This window comes from Chiloscyllium plagiosum, unplaced genomic scaffold (genome assembly GCF_037043375.1).
Source record: "Chiloscyllium plagiosum isolate Xiang-an unplaced genomic scaffold, Cpla_swu_hap1 HiC_scaffold_8, whole genome shotgun sequence".
Taxonomy (NCBI): domain Eukaryota; kingdom Metazoa; phylum Chordata; class Chondrichthyes; order Orectolobiformes; family Hemiscylliidae; genus Chiloscyllium; species Chiloscyllium plagiosum.
The window spans coordinates 1,446,751-1,467,503 of NW_028270146.1; the positions used below are offsets into that span (position 1 = coordinate 1,446,751).

Sequence of the window (20,753 nt, forward strand, 5' to 3'; positions counted from 1 at the left end):
TTAACCCTGATAAATATGGGGTGGTGCAAGGTGCTAAGTAGTTAAGACATGTCGGAAGCTTGCCTTTATCAGTTTTGGCATAGATTACAAGAGCAGGAGGGTCCTGTTGGAGGTGCACAGAAATTTGGCCACAGCTGGAGTAGTGTGTGCAGTTCTGGTCACCACATTCTAAGAAGGATATGACTACACTAGAGGGGTGCAAGGAGGATTCACCAGGATATTTCCTGGGATGGAGCATTTCAACTGTGATCAAAGGCTGGATCAGCATGAATTTTTGTTGGGGAGCAGAGAAGTTTGAAGAAGGACATCGAAAAGTGTAGAAGATTGAGGAGCATGAATAGGGTCTGTAAATTTTTCAAGTTGAAATTAATTTCATTCACTGGATGAAGGCGCTGCTGGCTAGGCCAACATCCCTAATTGCCCAGAGGGCTGTTAAGAGGCAACCACGTTATTATGGGTCTGGAGTCCTATGTGGGCCAGACCAAGAAAGGATGACAGTTCGGAGAAAGTGAGGACTGCAGATGCTGGAGATGAGAGTCGAGGTGTGGTACTGGAAAAGCACAGCAGGTCAGGCAGCATCCGAGGAGCAAGAGAATTGATGTTTCCAGCATAAGCCCTTCATCAACAATGACTGTTCGTCTGTCTAAAGAACATTAGTAAATGAGATGGATTGTTATGGCAATCAACATCATTAGACTTTTAATTTGAAAGTTTGACTGAATGCAAATTCCACCATCTGCTGGGGCAGGATTTGAACCCAGGGCACCAGACATTACCTGGATCTTTGGACTAACAGTCTGGCGATAATGCCAATAGGCCATTGCCTTCCCATAATATTTAAGGCTTACATGCAAACTTCCTGATGAAGGACTTATTCCCGAAATGTCGATTCTCCTGCTCGACGGATGCTTGCTACCTGACCTGCTGTACTTTTCCAAAGTTAAAAATCACACAACACCAGGTTATAGTCCAACAGGTTTAATTGGAAGTTCACTAGCTTTCGGAGCGACGCTCCTTCATCAGGTGATTGTCAGCGTTTTCCAGCATTACACACCTAATTTGTCAATGCTCCAACATACTTCATCGAGACTTGACATGGTGACACTAACCTCCACTATTGTTGCTTTGCTGTGGTGTCAATGTTTACTTTTGAGACTGAATCAAAACTTCAGTCAGAGCAGTAGAATAACATGTTCAGGACAGCCTTCTGTACCATTAATGTTGCCAGCTTACATTGTGTGACGGGGGCATCTAAGCAAAATCTCTTCATCTTCAAAATGTGCCTGGTAATGACCACTTTGCCCTACCCCAATGATGTACTTCAAGAAATGGAAAGCCATACTTCTGACACGATTTCTCATTTTCAAATAACTAAGAAAGCAACCTAGATATGCTTGTTTAGATGCATTAATGCTCTGATCGTGGAGGTAACATTTAGCTGAATAAATGGTTATTGTAAATAAGGAGATTGAGGAAGATTAAAGGGATAGTGGATTGGAAGCCTCTTAATAATAGTTTGGCAGGTGGCTATCCTCTGGAGGCTTTGCCACTTTCTGAAGTCTGCAGTGTTGCATCAATGAAACAAACAGAATGCTGGACATGTTTGTGGAGAGAGAAATGGAGTAAATGTTTCAGGTGCATTATGAATTTTTCTCTTGTTGCTCTTTTATTTATGGCCTGCTGAATCAAAGCTGGTTACCTGGTTACCTGATTAAGGAGCAGCGCTCCAACAGCTTGTACCTCCAAATAAACGTGTTGGACTATAACTTTGTGTGATTTTTTAAACTTTGTCCACCTGAATCTGGCACTGGCATCTCTATATCATGATAAAGTTGGGAATGGGTGCGTTACGTTCAATCACAGTGATCTCCTTGGTCATCTTGAGAAATGAAGAAATAATATGTTTGAAAAATATTTTGTTCTATAATAAAATTAGTGCTGATATTGGCAGCTCATGCCCTTTTGTCCTTTTCTTTTGTTACAGTGGTCCTGGTGATGGATTTTTCAGCTCTGCATTTCAGTCTCGTCTAATTGGTAACAATTTGCACAATGCATCAATGCCAGAGCGTACGTTTATATTCCTTAAATTCTAAGAGTTTTCTGCCAAGTACAGAACTGCTCGTAACTTTCCAACAGATCCTGAACAAGTTGTTAAAGTTGTAAGCAGGAATTGGGAACCATTGTGCTGGAGGGGACTGGGAGGAGGTGCCTGATACTTGTTGAATTCAAGTCTCGCCATCTGCTGTGAACTCAGGTCACCAGATCATATGGGATCTTGGATGACCAGTGTGGTGACGTTGCCACTGCCTCCCAGAATAGTAAAAAAGTTCACATTCTAAATGTTATGATTTTTTTATTACTAAATTATGTTCTCAGTTATGAGAAAAATGGTGCCATAATCTTTTAAAGAGTAGAATGTGCGGAAGAAAAAGTGCTTAGACAAAGTTTGGGTGAAGATTTGTAGCTCGGGTGCTCGTTGTTGTGGTTCTGTTCGCCGAGCTGGGAATTTGTGTTGCAGACGTTTCGTCCCCTGTCTAGGTGACATCCTCAGTGCTTGGGAGCCTCCTGTGAAGCGCTTCTGTGATGTTTCCTCCGTCATTTATAGTGATTTGTATCTGCTGCTTCCGGTTGTCAGTTCCAGCTGTAGTGAATCGGATTCCTGTGAGTGTGGCGTTGATGATCCAGTGTGTGTTTTCTATTTCTGTGTTTATAATGATTACAAAGGTGTCATCTACATATCTGACCCAGACTCTGACACAGAAATAGAAAACATGCACCGGATCATCAACGCCACACTCAGAAGAATCAGATTCACTAGAGAGGAAGAAAAGGACAATCAACTCCCATTCCTAGACGTGATGGTATAGAGAACATCGAACGGAGAATTCACCACAAAGGTATACAGGAAAATCTCACACAGACCAAGTCCTGAACTATGAAAGCAACCACCCCAACACACACAAACGAAGTTGCATCAAGACACTGTTCAAAAGGGCCACAGCACACTGCAGTACACCAGAACTGCAAAAAGAGGAAGAACACTACCTCTACAATGTATTCTCCAAAAACTGATACCCCCGTAATTTCATCAACAGATGCCTAAGGGAAAGACAACGGAATGAGGACATGCCACAACCCAAAGGACTAGCCACACTACCATACATCAAGAACATTTCTGCACTGACAGCCAGACTACTGCGACCACTAGGACTTATAACAGCACACAAACCAATAGCCACACTCAGACAACAACTCACCAGAACGAAGGACCCGATACCCAGCATGAGCAAAACCAACGTAGAGGACAAAATCTTTTGCAAGGACTGCACAAAACACTACTTAGGACAAATAGGAAGACAGCTAACGATCTGTATCCATGAACACCAACTAGCCACGAAACGACATGACCAGCTATCCTTAGTGGCCACACACACGGATGACAAGCAACATGAATTCGACTGTGACAACACTACTATTATAGGACGAGCCAAACAGAGAACAGCCAGGGAATTCCTAGAGGCATGGCACTCATCCACAGATTCAATCAATAAGCACATCGACCTGGACCCAATATACTGGCTACTGCAGCGGACAGCTGGAACTGACAACCGGAAGCGGCAGATACAAATCACTATAAATGCCGGAGGAAACATCACAGAAGCGCTTCACAGGAGGCTCCCAAGCACTGAGGATGTCACCTAGACAGAGGACGAAACGTCTGCAACACAAATTCCCAGCTCGGCGAACAGAACCACAACAGTGCTTAGACAAACTTGAACAAATCAACTGTAAGAACTAATGACTAAATATGTACACTGAACAGATGAGATAATGATTGAAAACATATATACTATGACAATTGAGACTAACACTGGCGATCAGTGGAAGGTAAATACAAGTTAATAGACAAACTGTGGTCAAATACCCGACAAACTGCGTCTGATACAGGGCTGATACAGCCGAGAAAAATCCCACTTAAGCGTTAGTAATATTGTGGGTCAACTTATTCTCTTTTATAAGGGATTCCAATTCTTTATTTAGCTTTGAAATACCTTCAAAGTTTCTCCATTGAGGCAATCAGTATTGATTGTTTAATCTCTGAAATTTATATTTTCCAGGATCCCCCAAGTTTAAATATTGAATAATTTTAGGTTTTATCAAAAGGATAACTTCACTTGAGCTCTCTGTATAACATTCAGTCCTTCTCAGTTGCATTGCGAAGATATTTCTTGAGAGCTTCCTTCCCCCAATTGCAGCCAGACTGAACTAATGGCTTTCAAGGTTCTTCTGAGGCCACAGCATTGTGCCCCCATCGCCTGAGACTTCACCTGTGCCCTAACTGCCTGGAGTTTGCTAACAGCAGCATTTCTACCTACCTGGACCTATTTATTCTCCTTCAATGTTTTCCCAATTCAAACTTCAAATAACTTTTGTCACAGAAAAAATGAAAAATAAGTAAGTTAGTTAGCTATTTTCCAATATAACTGAACTTTCTCTGAAACTAATGAGATTTGGAAGATTAAAACAGTGTCCTCAAACTCTTGTGTTTTTAATTTGTCCTCTATGCCCCTGCCATTGAGAGCCCAAATTAGTTTTGCTAATCTATGATTTCTCATCCCTTAATTAAATTTAAATACTTATTAACTCTATAGAGATGTTTGTTTAGTTCTAATTATCTTAGGGTTTAATCTTGAGTAATGAGCCCTTGGTCTAGACCTGCATTACCGGGGAGCATGCTGCTTCTCTGTCTCATCCTTTTAATGGTTTTATTTGTTTCTATTATATTGCCCTGTGACGTGTTCTAAGAAAAACAGTGGATTTTTCAATCTGATCATTCTTTGTGAATCAGCCTAATTTTGATTGAAATTAACTAAGTTGTACTCGCACTTTGTGGGGGAAAAAAATATTATCAAAGCATTTCACCTTCACTTATTAAATGTATATTCTTACTAACATCCTATAGAGTCATACAGCATGGAAACAGGCCCCTAGACCTAACTTGTCTATTCTGATCAGGTTTCCCAAGATATACTAGTCCCATTTACTTGCCATCTGGCCTACATCCCTCTAAATATTTAGATTAGATTAGATTACTTACACTGTGGAAACAGGTCCTTCGGCCCAACAAGTCCACACCGGCCCTCTGAAGAGCAACCCACCCAGACCCATTCCTTTACATTTACCCCTTCACCTAACACACTACAGGCAATTTAGCATGGCCAATTCACCTAACCTGCTCATTTTTGGATTGTGGGAGGAAACCCACGCAAATACGGGGAGAATGTGCAAAGTCCACACAGTCAGTCGCCCGAGGCGGGAATTGAACCCGGGTCTCTGGCGCTCTGAGGCAGCAGTGCTAACCACTGTGCCATCATGTCGACCACTATTCCTTTCCATGTACTTATCCAGATGTCTTCTAAATATTCTAATTGTTCTTGCCTCTACCACTTCATCTGGCAGCTCATTCCATATAAGCACAACCTTTGTGTGAAAGAGTTGCCCTTCAGGTCCTTTCTAAATGTGTTGCCATGGATAATGCATCATTTTGATGATAACGGACAGAACTAGCAAATTTTACTAAAATTTAGGTTTCAGAAGAAATAAGAGCAGGATTAGGGTCAAGTTTTTCAAACTGGGAGACCTAGGGGTTCGGGTGCATAGTTCCTAGAAAGTGGCAGCACCGGTGGACAGGTTGGTGAAGGAGATGTTTGGCAGGCTTCCCTTCATTAGTCAGAGCATTGAGTATAGGAGTTGGGATGTCATGTTGCAGTTGTGCAGGACATTGGTGAGATCACTTTTGGAGTACTGCTTACAGTTCTAGTCACCCTGCTATGAGAAGGATGTTATTAAATTGGAAAGAATACAGCGAAGATTTATGAAGATGTTACAGGGTTTGGGGGATTTGAATCCTAAAAAGAGACTGAATAGGCTGGAACTGAGTGGAATAGATAGTCAGTAGCCAGAGACTTTTCCCCAAGGCAGGATTGACTGGTACAAGGAGTCATAGTTTGAAGATATTAGGAGGAAGATATCAAGGAGATGTCGGAGGTATGTTCTTTACGCAGAGAGTTGTGAATGCATGGAATGCGTTGCCAGCGGTGGTGGTGGAAGCAGAATCATTAGGGACATTTAAGCGACTGCTGGACGTGTACATGGATAGTAGTGAGTTGAGGGGTGCGTTATATTATTATAACTTATAATAATATAAGTTATTATATTTTACATTAGGATTAAACTTAGGCACAGCATCATGGGCCAAAGGGCCTGTTCTGTGCTGTACTTTTCTATGTTATAACTTCTTTCACTGGAGTGACAGAGGCTGGGGGGTGACCTTATTGAGATCAAGAAAATCATGAGGGGCATAGATAAGGTAAATAGCAAAGGTCTTGCCCCTAAAGTAGGGGAGTTCACAACTCAAGGCATGGGTTTAAGGTGAGAGGGGAAAGATTTAAAAGGGACCCAAGAGGCAACTTTTTCACACTGACTTGGAAATGTCACATTTTATCCACACATCCAAATCATTGATATATATGGTCAACGGCTGGGTTAGCACTGTTCCTTGTGGTACTGCCCCGGTGAAAACTTGCCCACCTGAAAATGACTAACTTGTTCCTACTCACTGTTTTCAGTCTGTTAACCAGTTCTCAGTCCATGCCAGTGTATTCCCAAGGTCATCTTGTGTAATAGGAAGGCCTCCCTCTGGATTTTTTATGGTCTCCTCATGTTGAAACCTGTCAACTAGAAAGTGTAAAATCTAGCCGATTGATAGATTTGTAGAGGACCTTCAAGTACCAAGCATCAATCTTTCTCAGTGTTCTACATAAGGCAGCCAGAGGTAGAAGTAAACACAGCTATCATTGTTGTATTGAGGAGGATGAAAGCAGTCATTCCATTTTCTCTCCTTGTGCTCTACATAAGAGCAGGAATAGGTCATTCAGTCCCTCAAGCTTGGTTCATCATTTAGTGTAGTATCACCATGTATCCTAAGCTTATTTCAACCCCTTTGATATATCATATGAGCAAAATGCAATCAGTCTCTATCACCATGGGCGGCACGGTGGTACAGTTGCCTCACAGCGCCAGAGACCTGGGTTCAATTCCCGCCTCAGGCGACTGACTGTGTGGAGTGTGCACATTCTCCCCGTGTCGACGTGGGTTTCCTCCGGGTGCTCTGGTTTCCTCCCACAGTCTAAAAATGTGCAGGTTAGGTGAATTGGCCACGCTAAATTGTCCGTAGTGTTAGGGGCAGGGGTAAATGTAGGGGAATGGGTCTGGGTGGGTTGCACTTTGGCGGGCCGGTGTGGACTTGTTGGGCCGAAGGGCCTGTTTCCACACTGTATGTAATCTAATCTAAAAGTTCTAACATTCTAGACTCCAGTACTGACAACTGTTATTTGGGAAGAGTTCTTTATTCCAACACTGTTGAAAAATATTTCCTGATTGCACATCTAAACACCTGGGTATGGACAAGCTCATGTATTGCCTTGAGCTACCAAGACTTTTTTATGATTTTGTCACTGAGTTTAATGCTCACTATATTCCTGGCATCATTTTACTCCCTCTGTGTTTTCTGGATATTTTGTTCTCTTCCTGACAGCAATTCTTTCTTGCTACAGATATTGCTTATGGATCAGTGATTACAATAAAGAATGTACGGACTGCAGGTGGGTACCTGCATTCCCACTGGCATCTATATCCAGAAGGAGTTGGAGCGCGACAGCAGCAGGTTTGTTGGACTGACAGCGCAGTAATGTGGTAATTCCCAACCACACCTGAAAATCAGGGGTGAAGAAGAAAACATTTAAGACGCGGCAAGTGTTGCTGGGTGAACTGATGGAGTTAGAGATTAAGTATCCAAGTTCTGGTAGATTTCATCCAAGGATCTTAGATGTGGTTAATGAGCTAGAAGATGAATTAATTTTCCAAAATTCATTAGATTCTGTAAAAATGTTATCAAACTGGAAACTAGCAAATAAAATCCCTCTATTTAAAAATGGGAAACTAGAAGCCATTTAGTTTGCCTTGGGAGGTCTTTAAGGAGGTCATAACTGGGCACTTTGAAAAATCCAAGGAAGCTGGGAAGAATCAGCATGGTTTTCTAAAAGGGCAATCATGCTTAATCAATGTATTAGAGCTCTTTGGAAGAGCAAGATGCTGTGGATAAAGGGGAGCCCCTCTACTTGAATTTCCAGAAGACATTTGACGAAGTTCCACAAAGAAGATCACAACTTAAAGTTGGAGATCATGGTATTGGAGATAATAGAAGATTGGCTGGCAGAAAACAGAGTTTGCATGATGGGTCTTTTTCAGATTGGCAGCTTGTGATGAGCAGGCACCCGCAAGAGTGTGTACTAGGTTGAATGGCTTACTTCTGTTCCTATTCAGTATATGGTTATGTAAATAAGTGTTTTATGCAATAAGGTTTTGTCACTCTCTGCTTTTTTTCAGGTGACAGCCTATTTACACAAAGATAATAACAACCTTTGGATTGTGAGGAAACCTGAACACATCTCAGGTCAGTGTTGTTCAATTTTTCTTTGTCCTTTTCAAACTTTTGTAAGGTATAAGGAGTTGGTGATAGTTAAATGACTCTTTTCATGTTGATAGGAATTTGTGATTGTCATGCTGAAGCACATTGCAACTGATGATTTGATAGGAGAATGTAGGTTCATCCCTGTTCAGATTTTTAGAAGTTTCTGATGTTGTCATTCATTCAGATCCATTGTTTTTCTTTTTTAGCTATGATAAGTACCAGATTGAATACATGAACAAGGAATTCTTACTGCAGCTGTACAGGACCTTGGTGAGAATGCACCTAGTGTCTTGCATGCAGTTTTGGATTAATTACCTAAGAAAAGACCTACTCACCATTAGAGGGAATGCAGTGAAGGTTCACCAGACAGGGTTACTGGGATGTCAGGCTTGTTGTATGAGGAGAGATTGGGTCAGCGGGAATATGGGAACATAAGAACAGGCTGTCCCGCTATTCAGTTTGATCAAGATGGATCAAGCACTTCAAAGCCTGTTACTCATCCCGTCCCCATAACCCTGTGCCACTAATAATCAGAAATCTATCTTTTACCATAAACATACTCATAGACTGAGCTCCCATTGCCCTGTGTGGGAGAGAATTCCAAAAGTACACATCCTTCTGTATAAAGAAAAATCTAATCTTGGACTGAAATGACATTTCCCTTTATTATGGTTCTGGATACCCTAACCAATATAGCGATTTATCCCTTTAAGTATTTTGTAAGTATTCTCTCATTGTTAGAATCTTTAGAGAATGCAGGCCCAGCTGGCACATCTCTCTTCACTGGTGTTTAGAAGGACAAGGGCATCTTATTGAAACATAAAATTTCAATGAGACTGAAGAGACTGATGCACAAATGTTTTCCTGGTTGGGGAGTCAAGAACAAATGATCACGGGAAATGTCTTCCCTTGGAAGGTAGTGAATCTGTGAAATTCTGTACCACAGCCTGCTGTAGAGGCAGAGTCACTGAATGTGTTTTAGCAAGAAATAGATTTCTAGAAGCTAAGGTTGTCAATGGAGATAAGGAGAGAGCCCAAGTATGCTGTTCAGATAGATAAAGAGCTGTGATCATATTATATGTTGGAGCTGGCTCGATTAGCCAAATGACTTCCTTCTGCTATTTTTTGGTGAGCCCTTGAATCATGTTTATCTGTGCATTAGCCCTTGTCTGTGTTCATATTTGGGGCGACACTGTGGCACAGTGATTAGCACTGCTGTCTCACAGCGCCAGGGACCTGCATTCAATTCCCGCCTCGGACAACTGTCTGTGTGGAGTTTGCACATTCTCCCCGTGTCTGCGTGGGTTTCCTCCGGGTGCTCCGGTTTCCTCCCACAGTCCAAAGATGTGCAGGTTAGGTGAATTGGCCATGCTAAAATTGCCTGTGGTGATAGGTGTACTAGTCAGGGTGGGTTGGTTTTCGGAGGGTCGGTGTGGACTTGTTGGGTTGAAGGGCCTGTTTCCACACTGTAGGGAGTCTTAAAAAAAATGTTTGCTATCTTAAATCTTAAAAGCTGAGGATGTCGGTGAGCATAAGCATATGTAGTAGTATCAAATAAATGCAAAATACTGCCAAAGGTGGAAATCTGAAATACAAATCAAGTGTTGGAGAAATTCAACAGGTCTGGCAGCATTTGTGGAGAGAGAAAGAGTTAATATTTCCATCGCAGTGTGACTCTTCTGATCAGCATTATAACTGGTTTTTGAAGTAATCTTTGAGAGAGAGCAAATTGTTTGATGAATTCTCCATTCTGATGGCTTTCACAAATACAGGTGACACTGCCCAACATATTCGCCATGGTGATGTCTTCAAGCTTGAGCACAAAGAGTGAGTGAAATAGGTCACTTCAGATTTTCAATATAATAATAATGAGGTCCCTTTGCAGACTAATTTTTTTTTGTGTTTTGATTGATAGAACATCTCGGAATATGCACAGTCACCAGCATGAGGCACCACTGACAAAGAAACATTTCCAGGTCACAGGATATGGAATAGTAAGGGATCTTCAAGGATTGGCTTGGCTTGGCTTCAGGGAGAATTGGGGTTTGGAAAATCCAAGTACTTTTAAAAGGAAACCCCTGGGTTGTTGGAATATGCTGCAAACAATTTGCCCACCTGGGACCACAATATTGTGGGTGGATAAATAATAAAAATCTTCCCAGAGCTTTAAAATATTTAATGCTAAGAGCAGAGGAATTTTGTATCAGAGGAGATTGTTTTTATTAGGTGAGGAAATATCCAGGGAATGGGGCATGATGGGGCATGACTATCTTGATGGGAACCTCCAGTAACAAAACCAGGTCTTGTTTATATGAATTGGACATCAGACTGATTGTCTTTGAAAGGAGAAAGTTGAGATCTGCTTTTAGGATTTGCAAGAGACAAGATAATCCAGGTATTACATGTTGTCTCACCTCATTAACAGCAGAACCAGCGCACACAACCTGCACTTCAAGGAGGCAAACTAATGACTTTGTACAGCCCCATGGTACATGCCTGAATAAGTAGGAAGTCTTATACAGAATAAGACCTAGTTGACTATCTGATGATAACTGCATAGCTGATCTAAACTACTCGACTGCCTTACCCAAACCCTCTTGATTAGATCTGAGTATAGAAACGTGGAAACAAAATAAAAGCAGGAGTTGCCCTTATCAGAGGCAATACCCATGTTCCACAAGTAAATAAAAAGTTCACCATTCAGCACCTCATGCCTGTTCAGCCATTCAATATGAACATGTAGATTATCCAACTCAGTACCTTGGTCCTAGTTTCTCGACATAAAATTAGATCTTTTTTGTCCTAAAAATAACATCTAAAACTCCTTGAAAACATTCAATTCTTTTATCTCAATTGCTTCATGTGGCAGATAATTCCACAGGCTGACACTCACTGGATATTGAAATTTCTCTTCTTCTCAGTCTAAATGGCCCACCCTGATTCCTTAGACAGTGACTCCTATTTCTGGACTCCTGGTCATTGGAAACATCCTTCCTGAATTTATCCTGTCTTGTCCTGTTTGAATTTTATATGTTTCTGAGAGATTCATCTTGCAAACTCAATTGAATACAATGCTAATCAGTCCAGTGTCTGTTCATACGTTAGTCCTGCCATTTTAGGAATCAGTCTAGTTAGATTTTGTTTTTAATCAGGCCCTAGGGATTTATCAGCCCTTGATCCCATCAGTTTCTGCAACATTATTGTCTTACTAATACTGATTTCCTTCAGTTCTTCCCTCTCACTCAACTCTTAGTTCTTCAACATTGTTGAGACTTTTATTTGTGGCTTCCTTTGTGAAGGCAAGAACCAATATTCCTATTTAATTGATCTGCCATCTCTTTGTTCCCCATTATAACTTGCCCTGTTTTCAACTGGAAGGGACCTACATAAGACTTCACTAATCTTTTTATCTTCACCCTAGTCTCTTCCTGTGTTCAATTTCCTGATGAACAGCTATTTATGATGTTACTTTTTTGTCTGTGGTGAAGGTTGTTGCAAAATACATGTTCAGTTCTTCTGGCAATTCCTTATTTTCTATTATTCAAAACAACATTAGAACTAGGAGCAGAGGAGACAATTCAGCTCGTACAGTCTGAGGTGTCATTTAATACAATTATGTCTGATCTCCTTTCACCCTCTCCTGTTCTGCAGAACCTTTTAACCTATTGCTAATTTTAAAAACTGTCTATATCCTCAAATTTACTCAGTGTCCTGGTATCTCCTGCATTCTAGGATAGTAAATTCCACAGATTCATAAATCTTTGAGAAGTAATTCCTCTAAATCTTTGTTTTCTATGTGCCACCCTTTTACCTAAAACTATAACCTCTCCTTCTTGATTGCCCCACAAAGTGACACATCCTTTCTTATCAATCCCCTTCATCATCTTGGATACCTCAATTAGATCTCCTCTTATTCTTACAAACAGTCTGTCTAAATTATTCAGTTTACTCACGAGACAAGCCTTTTATCACTGGTATTCATGTAATGAAGCGTGTAATTACGTTATCCATCAAGCGAGGGGATTATAACAGTATGCAACCTCCAAATGTGGTCGCGCCATTGCCTTGGACAATTGCAACAACACTTAACTACTTTTATACTCTGTAAGTACTTCTGGTAATAAATGCCAAAATTCAATTTCGCTCTATTACCTGCTGTACCTGCGTACTAGCTTTCTGTGACTCAAACCTGCAGACAGTCGGATCCCTTTGCGCCAAAGTACTCTGATTCTCTCCTTTTAGAATGTAAGTTGTCCTTCTATTCCTCCAAACAAAATTAATAACCTCATAGTTATCCATTGTAAACTTCACCTGCAAAAGTTTGGCCCATTCAACTATGCATTTGGACATTTCTTAGTTTTGCGAGTGCAACTTAATTTCCCACCTGCTTTAGTACGTGAGGTTATCTGCTCTCCTTGCCATTCAACTGTTGATCTAACTTGACCACGACCCCTGACCTGATTGATTGCCAACTCTCAACCCGAACAAAATGTGCTTCCCCCACAATTCCCTACTTGGCCATACTTCTGTCTATCTCACCTATCTACTCATTCAGTTGCTCACCTGTTCACCTGAATACCAGCACGCTTTGACATTCATTGCAGCTGGATGGAAGAACTCATCCAGTGTTTCACTGAACACACACTCAGTCTGGGAAGACCATTTTGGTAATGTTGATCAATTCTCATGCAAATTGGATTTCTTTTTTCTTAAAATATTTGAGATACAACATCCCTAACTTTTGCCCGAAATGTCAATTTTCCTGTTCCTTGGATACTGCCTGACCTGCTGTACTTTTCCAGCACCACGCTAATCTAGACTCTGAGCTCCAGTATCTGCAATCCTCACTTTCGCCTTATCCTGAACTATAACCCTAACCCCAAGTACAACCGAGATATGTGATTAGAATGTACTTAGGAGGAGCAGGTGATTCCAACTCTCTTCCACAGGGCTTTCCTTGCATGAGACGCACTGTTAAGTATACAGAGGAACCTTGATTATCCGACAGGCAAGTTTTCATTCAGATAATTGATTATTTGGTTAATTGATTTGACCTTAAACTAAAGAAGCTGCGCTACCCATAATTGCCTTAAAAAGCATGTTTAGAGTTTTTATTTCATTCAATTGCTAAAATTTGTACAAACACTGGATATTGCTTTAAAAAGTCATGACATTTTTTACAAATCAGATCTCTTTTTCAGCACCTGTACAGTAAAAAGAATTCATTGAGGTGGAGGTTGGTTACTATTTCCGAAGAAAATAACAGGGACTGGAGGTGGTGTCAGTATCAGATTTTCATTACTATCCATGCCATTCGTACAATCCTGTTCTTTTGTGACTGCGTTGACTATCTGATCGTTAGTGAGTGTCTCTGTTCCGATGTCCATTGTTGCAGTTCACCCAAGCATCAATCTCAGTCTCTACAAAGTCTCCTAAACCCAGCTGTTTGCAGTTTTCGATGATGTCAGTGGTTAGCCTTTGTTCTGGATGGGTGTCAATAGACAATAGGTGCAGGAGTAGGTCATTCAGCCCTTTGAGCCTGCACCGCCATTCAATATGATCATGGTTGATCATTCCTAATCAGTATCCTGTTCCTGCCTTATCCCCATAACCCTTGATTCCACGATCTTTGAGAGCTCTATCCAACACTTTCTTAAATGAATCCAGAGATTCGGCCTCCACTGCCCTCTGGGGCAGAGCATTCCACACAGCCACCACTCTCTGGGTGAAGAAGTTTCTCCTGAGCTCTGTTCTAAATGGTCTACCCCATATTTTTAAGCTGTGTCCTCTGGTTCGGCACTCACCCATCAGTGGAAATATGTTTCCTACTGCCAGAGTGTCCAATCCTTTCATAATCTTATAGGTCTCAATCAGATCCCCTCTCAGTCTTCTAAACTCAAGGGTATACAAGCCCAGTTGCTCCAGTCTTTCAGTGTAAGGTAATCCCGCCATTCCAGGAATTGATCTCGTGAACCTACACTGCACTCCCTCAATAGCCAGAATGTCTTTCCTCAAATTTGGAGACCAGAACTGCACACAGTACTCCAGGTGTGGTCTCACCAGGGCCCTGTACAGCTGCAGAAGAACCTCTTTGCTTCTATACTCAATTCCTCTTGTTATGAAGGCCAGCATGCTATTAACCTTCTTCACTACCTGCTGTACCTGCATGCTTGCCTTCATTGACTGGTGTACAAGAACACCCAGATCTCTCTGTACTGCCCCTTTACCTAAATTGATTCCATTGAGGTAGTAATCTGCCTTCCTGTTCTTGCCACCAAAGTGGATAAGGATCCATTTATCCACATGAAAGTGCATCTACCATGCATCTGCCCACTCACCTAACTTGTCCAGGTCATCCTGTAATCTCCTAACATCCTCATCACATTTCACCCTGCCACCCAGCTTTGTATCATCAGCAAATTTGCTAATGTTATTGCTGATACCATCTTCTATATCATTAACATATATTGTAAAAAGCTGCGGTCCCAGCACGGATCCCTGCGGTACCCCACTGCCTGCCATTCCGAGATGGAGCCGTTTATCACTACCCTTTGTTTCCTATCAGCCAACCAACTTTCAATCCAATCTAGTACTTTGCCCCCAATACCATGCGCCCTAATTTTACTCACTAACCTCCTGTGTGGGACTTTATCAAAAGCTTTCTGAAAGTCCAGGTACACTACATCTACTGGCATGGCTCCCAACATGCAAGTCATTGTACCATCACTCCACGATTGTTGATGGCTTGATGCGGTTCCAAAATTCAGCAATCATGAACAGATCATCCTTGACTGTGAATTCCCTAACAATTTTCTGCAGTCCTTTTTCTGCATTGTCTTCAGCCAGAACAGCATGCAACATGTCACAGCGATAATATATTTTTCATAATTGCAATGATTCCCTGGTTCAAGGCTGTAATCTTGAAATGGTGTTGAGTGGCAAAAACAAACACTTGATAGCTCCGCCTGCTGATTGTAACTGGCTGCCTTTCACAGTGTGTACCCCCATGTTGTCAACAAGCAGAAGGGCACGTTGGTCGAGTCCAGCACTTGCCAAATGTGATCTGACAGGAAGTACAAAATCTTCATGGAACCAGGATGAGGAAAGTGGAGATGTCATTCATGCCTTATTTTGTGCTTTGTACTTCATTGGAAACGAGTTCTTGTCACAGTTCTTGAAGCAAATATGGATTAGCATATCGCCCAATGCAGACAAGCAGTAACTTATGAGTGCCGGTGGCATAGACACAAGGGCAAATTGTGTTATGAACCTTCTGCATTTTATGTCCTGACAGCTGCTTTTCTGTGCTGGACGCATATGTTTTATCTGGCAGTGCATGCCAGAACAATCCACTTCCATCAGCCTTGTACAGTTGTTCAGGTTCACACTTTGCTTCATTAATGACGGATTGCAGTTTCAATCTATAGCCTTCCACGGTGCTGCCATCCGCAAATGTCTGCTCTCCAAGAATGCTGAGTTGCCTAATGCCATAACGATGTTTGAAGCGCTGTAACCAGCCCAATGACACACTGTTTCACCGGTATGGAGGAGTTCATGGAAATTTGCAGCTTTTTCTAATATCGTTGGGCCAGATACAGGAATTCTCTTTTCACGCTGCTGTGAAAACCACAAAAATACAGCTTGGTCGAGTTGCTCATCCTTTGCTGGCTTCATTGATTTTCTTTTTAGAGCATTTGCCGTGTCACTTTGGCTGATGAATTTCTCAATCGCTGGTCTTGCTTTCCTGATGTCGGACGCGGTTGCTATTCCAATGTTGTACTCCTGTGCAATCTTCGATGCCTTTTCACCATGATCCAGACTGTGAAATCTCACTTTTCTATTCAATTGTCACTGTGGTCCACTTTTTCTTTACAGACGTGGTAAGTACGTGCAACAAACTCGATTAGTTACACCAGATACAAACTCAGAAAAAAGTCATAGAGGGAATGAAGACACTACTGATTTTGTCATGCATTTTAAATCCTTCAGCATGTCAGTCATTTTCATGTGTTAAAATTCATTCAACACTGCAACAATTGAATGACTAAGATTGTTGCACCAGTGTCATTAACATCTCTGCTGCAGTCATCATCATCTTCAGTGCAAGTACCCCCCTGTATTCATCAGTTAAATTAAAGATGCGATCGTTGCTCCATTGTCAGTTAAAATTATTTTAACTCTGCTACAGTTGACTAACTGAGATTGTTGCACCAGTGTCATTAACACCTCAACCTTTATGCAACATTTGCAGATCTTCTTCAGTGCAGGTAACCCTCATTTATCCTGTACTGTTAACAAAAGATGCGATGGTGACACCATTGTAGGTAACACCACTTTGTTATAATGGTTTCACGGGGCCTTCAGATTCTGTTCGGATAATCTGATTTTCGGATAATTGGTAATCAGGTAATCGAGGTTCCTCTGTATTCAAACTGAGATAGATAATCAGGAAGGAAGTCAAATGTGTTATGGGGAAAAGGCAAAAAAGTGGAGTTGAGGATGATCAGATCAGCCACGATCTCATTGAATGGTGGAGTGGACTTGATTGACTGAATGGCCTCCTTCTCTGACATCTTGTGGTCTTATTATGATCTTATGGTGTCTGGGTCTGTTGTTAACTGATTAATAGGTATTAATCATATTTCATTATTGTTATATCATGCAATTTCCAGGTGGTAGAAAGTAACCTAGGCGACCCTTGGTTCTCTTTGATAATCTAGTGATGTTTAGGGTAAGGAAATAACTGCTTCTGATAGTTGATGCTGCTTATTTGTTTGCAGAATGGAACTGGAGATTCAAATGACTTCTGGAGAATTGAGATGGTTGGGGGACAGAATGGGGATCTGATTAAAGTTCTCAGAAGTAAAATTCGATTAATCCATGTGGCAACTGGCTGTGTCTTGTATTCCTCTGGGAAAACCTTGCCCAAGTGGTGAGTATTTTTGCTTGATTCAAGTAAGTGAACCATTAGCTTTTGATTTTATGAAATCACAGAAATGTTATGGTGCAGGAGGTGGCCATTCAACCCATTGTGTCTCACTGGCTAGTTAATTGAGCAACGTCACCTGGTGCCAATGTCATGTTTTTTTCCCCTTACCCTTGAACATTATTTTAATCCAAATAATCCGTCTTGATTGCCTCAATGAACCATTCTCCACCAGACTTGCAGGCAGTGTAGTCCATACCCTAACTATTCACTATATGTGTGAAGAATGTTTCCTCGTTTCATCTGTGCTTTCTTTTGCAGAACACTTGACACCTATGCCCCCTTCGTTCCTTTTGTGAGTAGGAACAATTTCTCCCTACCTAGTCTATCCAGTGGCTCATGATCTTGAAAATCTCTGTCAGAATTAAATGTTATTGCTGAGACAAAGTTGAAGGACTAGCAGCTCAACATTCCAGGTTATGGAAGTTTCAAGTGTGAAGTGGTGGGCAAATAAGAGATGTCAGGCCGTTGCATTATTGATAAAGGGAACTATCACTACAGGAATGAGGGATGACATCCTGGGTAGGTCTTCAAGTGAGGCTATTTGGTTAGGGCTTAAAAGTCAAAAAGGGGCAATTACCTTCCTGTGATTAAACTACAGGCGTCACAACAGGGGTTGGGGGGTGGGGGATGGAGGAAGAGAAGAGCAGACCTATAGACAAATCGCAGAAAGGTGTCAGAGAAACAGCATTATAGTTGGAAAGGATTTCAACTTTGCTAACATTAACTGGGCGTACCTGAATGTGAAAGGATGAGAAGGGTTGGGATTTTAAAGTTTATCAAGGAGAGCTTGTTCAGTCAGTGTATAGTTATTCCTACTAGAGATGGGGCAGTGCTGGACCAAATCTTCAGGAATGAAGCCTTCAAGTGGCGAAGTTTCAGTGGGTGAGCTGAGTGAAGTGTCTAAACTGGGGGAAGACTAATTTCAATATCATTGACAAGATCTGATAAAAAATAAATCAAAAGCAATAAACAAAGTAGGGTCAGATGATGTGGTTCTGTTCGCCGAGCTGGAAGTTTTTGTTGCAAACGTTTCGTCCCCTGGCTAGGCGACATCATCAGTGCTTGGGAGCCTCCTGCGAAGCGCTTCTTTGATGTTTCCTCCGGTGTTTATAGTGGTCTGTCCCTGCTGCTTCCGGTTGTCAGTTTCAGCTGTCCGCTGAATATATTGGGTCCAGGTCGATGTGTATGTTGATGGAGTTTGTGGATGAATGCCATGCCTCCAGGAATTCCCTGGCTGTTCTCTGTCTGGCTTGCCCTATGATAGTAGTGTTGTCCCAGTCGAATTCATGTTGCTTGTTGTCTGTGTGTGTGGCTACTAAGGATAGCTGGTCGTGTCGTTTCGTGGCTAGTTGATGTTCATGTATGTGGATTGTTAGCTGTCTTCCTGTTTGTCCTATATAGTGTTTTGTGCAGTCCTTGCGTGGTATTTTGTACACTACATTAGTTTTGCTCATGTTGGGTATCGGGTCCTTCGTTCTGGTGAGTTGTTGTCTGAGCGTGGCTGTTGGTTTGTGTGCCATTATGAGTCCTAGGGGTCGCAGTAATCTGGCTGTCAGTTCTGAGATGCTCCTGATGTATGGTAGTGTGGCTAGTCCTTTTGGTTGTGGTATGTCCTCGTTCCGTGGTCTTTCTCTTGGGCATCTGTTGATGAAGTTGCGCGGGTATCCGTTTTTGGCCAATACCTTGTACAGGTGTTCCTCTTCTTTTTGCAGTTCTGGTGTACTGCAGTGTGTTGTGGCCCTTTTGAATAGTGTCCTGATGCAGCTTCGTTTGTGTGTGTTGGGGTGGTTACTTTCATAGTTTAGGACTTGGTCTGTGTGTGTGGCTTTCCTGTATACCCTTGTAGTGAATTCTCTGTTCGGTGTTCTCTGTATCATCATGTCTAGGAATGGGAGTTGGCTATCCTTTTCTTGTTCTCTCGTGAATCGGATTCCTGTGAGTGTGGCGTTGATGATCCGGTGTGTTTTTTCTATTTCCTGTTTTTAATGATTACAAACGCGTCATCGACATATCTGACCCAGAGTTTGGGTTGAATTTGTGGTAGACAGGAAGACAGCTAACAATCCGCATACATGAACATCAACTAGCCACGAAACGACACGACCAGCTATCCTTAGTAGCCACACACGCAGACAACAAGCAACATGAATTCGACTGGGACAACACTACTATCATAGGGCAAGCCAGACAGAGAACAGCCATGGAATTCCTAGAGGCAGGGCATTCATCCACAAACTCCATCAACAAACACATCGACCTGGACCCAATATACCAACCACTACAGCGGACAGCTGAAACTGACAACGGGAAGCGGCAGGGACAGACCACTATAAACACCAGAGGAAACATCAAAGAAGCACTTCGCAGGAGGCTCCCAAGCACTGATGATGTCGCCTAGCCAGGGGACGAAACGTTTGCAACAAAAACTTCCAGCTCGGCGAACAGAACCACAACAACGAGCACCCGAGCTACAAAGCTTCGCACAAACTTTGAAGGGTCAGATGATGTAAAATCTGTGGAGGTATAGTTGTGGAATCAAAGGTAAAAGAACCAAAATGAGAATAATCTATAGGCCTCTAAACAGTAGTCAGGGGCTGGGGTTAAGATACATCAAAAGATGGAAAAGGTGTTTAAGAAGGCAACGTTATAGTGATTGTGGGAGATTTTATTATGCAGGTGGACTGGGAAAATCAGGTTGATAGTGGATTGCAAGAAAAGGAATTTGTGGAATGTCTGAAATATGCCTTTTTTGGAGCCCACTAGGGAACATTCACAACACTAAATCCAGTATTGCCATGAGGCAGACTTGTTGAGGGAGCTTAAGATGGAGGGAACACTTAGGAGGCAGTAACCATAATCTAACTGAATTTACTCTGCAGTTTGAGAGAGGGAGAAGGTAGAATCGCATGTAACGGTATTACAGCTGAATAAAACTGAAAAATGTGTTGCTGGAAAAGCGCAGCAGCAGGTTAGGCAGCATCCAAGGAGCAGGAGAATTGACGTTTCGGGCATAAGCCCTTCTTCAGGAATCCTGTTCCTTGGATGCTGCCTGACCTGCTGCACTTTTCCAGCAACACATTTTTCAGCTCTGATCTCCAGCATCTGCAGTCCTCACTTTCTCCTTACAGCTGAATAAAGGCAACTACAGAGTCATGAGGGAGGAGCTGACAAGAATTGACTGGGAGAGGAGTCAATTCTTGTCAGAAAAGATAGTGGAACAGTATTGGCGGG

The 20,753-nt window shown here is 42.0% G+C and overlaps 1 protein-coding gene across 6 annotated transcripts in view; it reads left to right on the top strand.

The window, feature by feature from the left end:
• Positions 1–20,753, top strand: part of pomt2 (protein-O-mannosyltransferase 2) — a 228,748-nt gene that overhangs the window by 71,646 nt on the left and 136,349 nt on the right. For all 6 annotated transcript variants that reach the window (XR_015757815.1, XR_015757814.1, XM_043701478.2 and 3 more), the window contains exons 8-13: positions 1,985–2,067; positions 7,617–7,726; positions 8,449–8,515; positions 10,306–10,360; positions 10,449–10,527; positions 17,314–17,465. Coding sequence is in view for 4 of the 6 variants with exons in the window: in XM_043701478.2 (XP_043557413.2) it covers positions 1,985–2,067; positions 7,617–7,726; positions 8,449–8,515; positions 10,306–10,360; positions 10,449–10,527; positions 17,314–17,465 (546 nt within the window). In the remaining 2 variants the exon portion in view is untranslated. The remainder of the gene's footprint in view (positions 1–1,984; positions 2,068–7,616; positions 7,727–8,448; positions 8,516–10,305; positions 10,361–10,448; positions 10,528–17,313; positions 17,466–20,753) is intronic.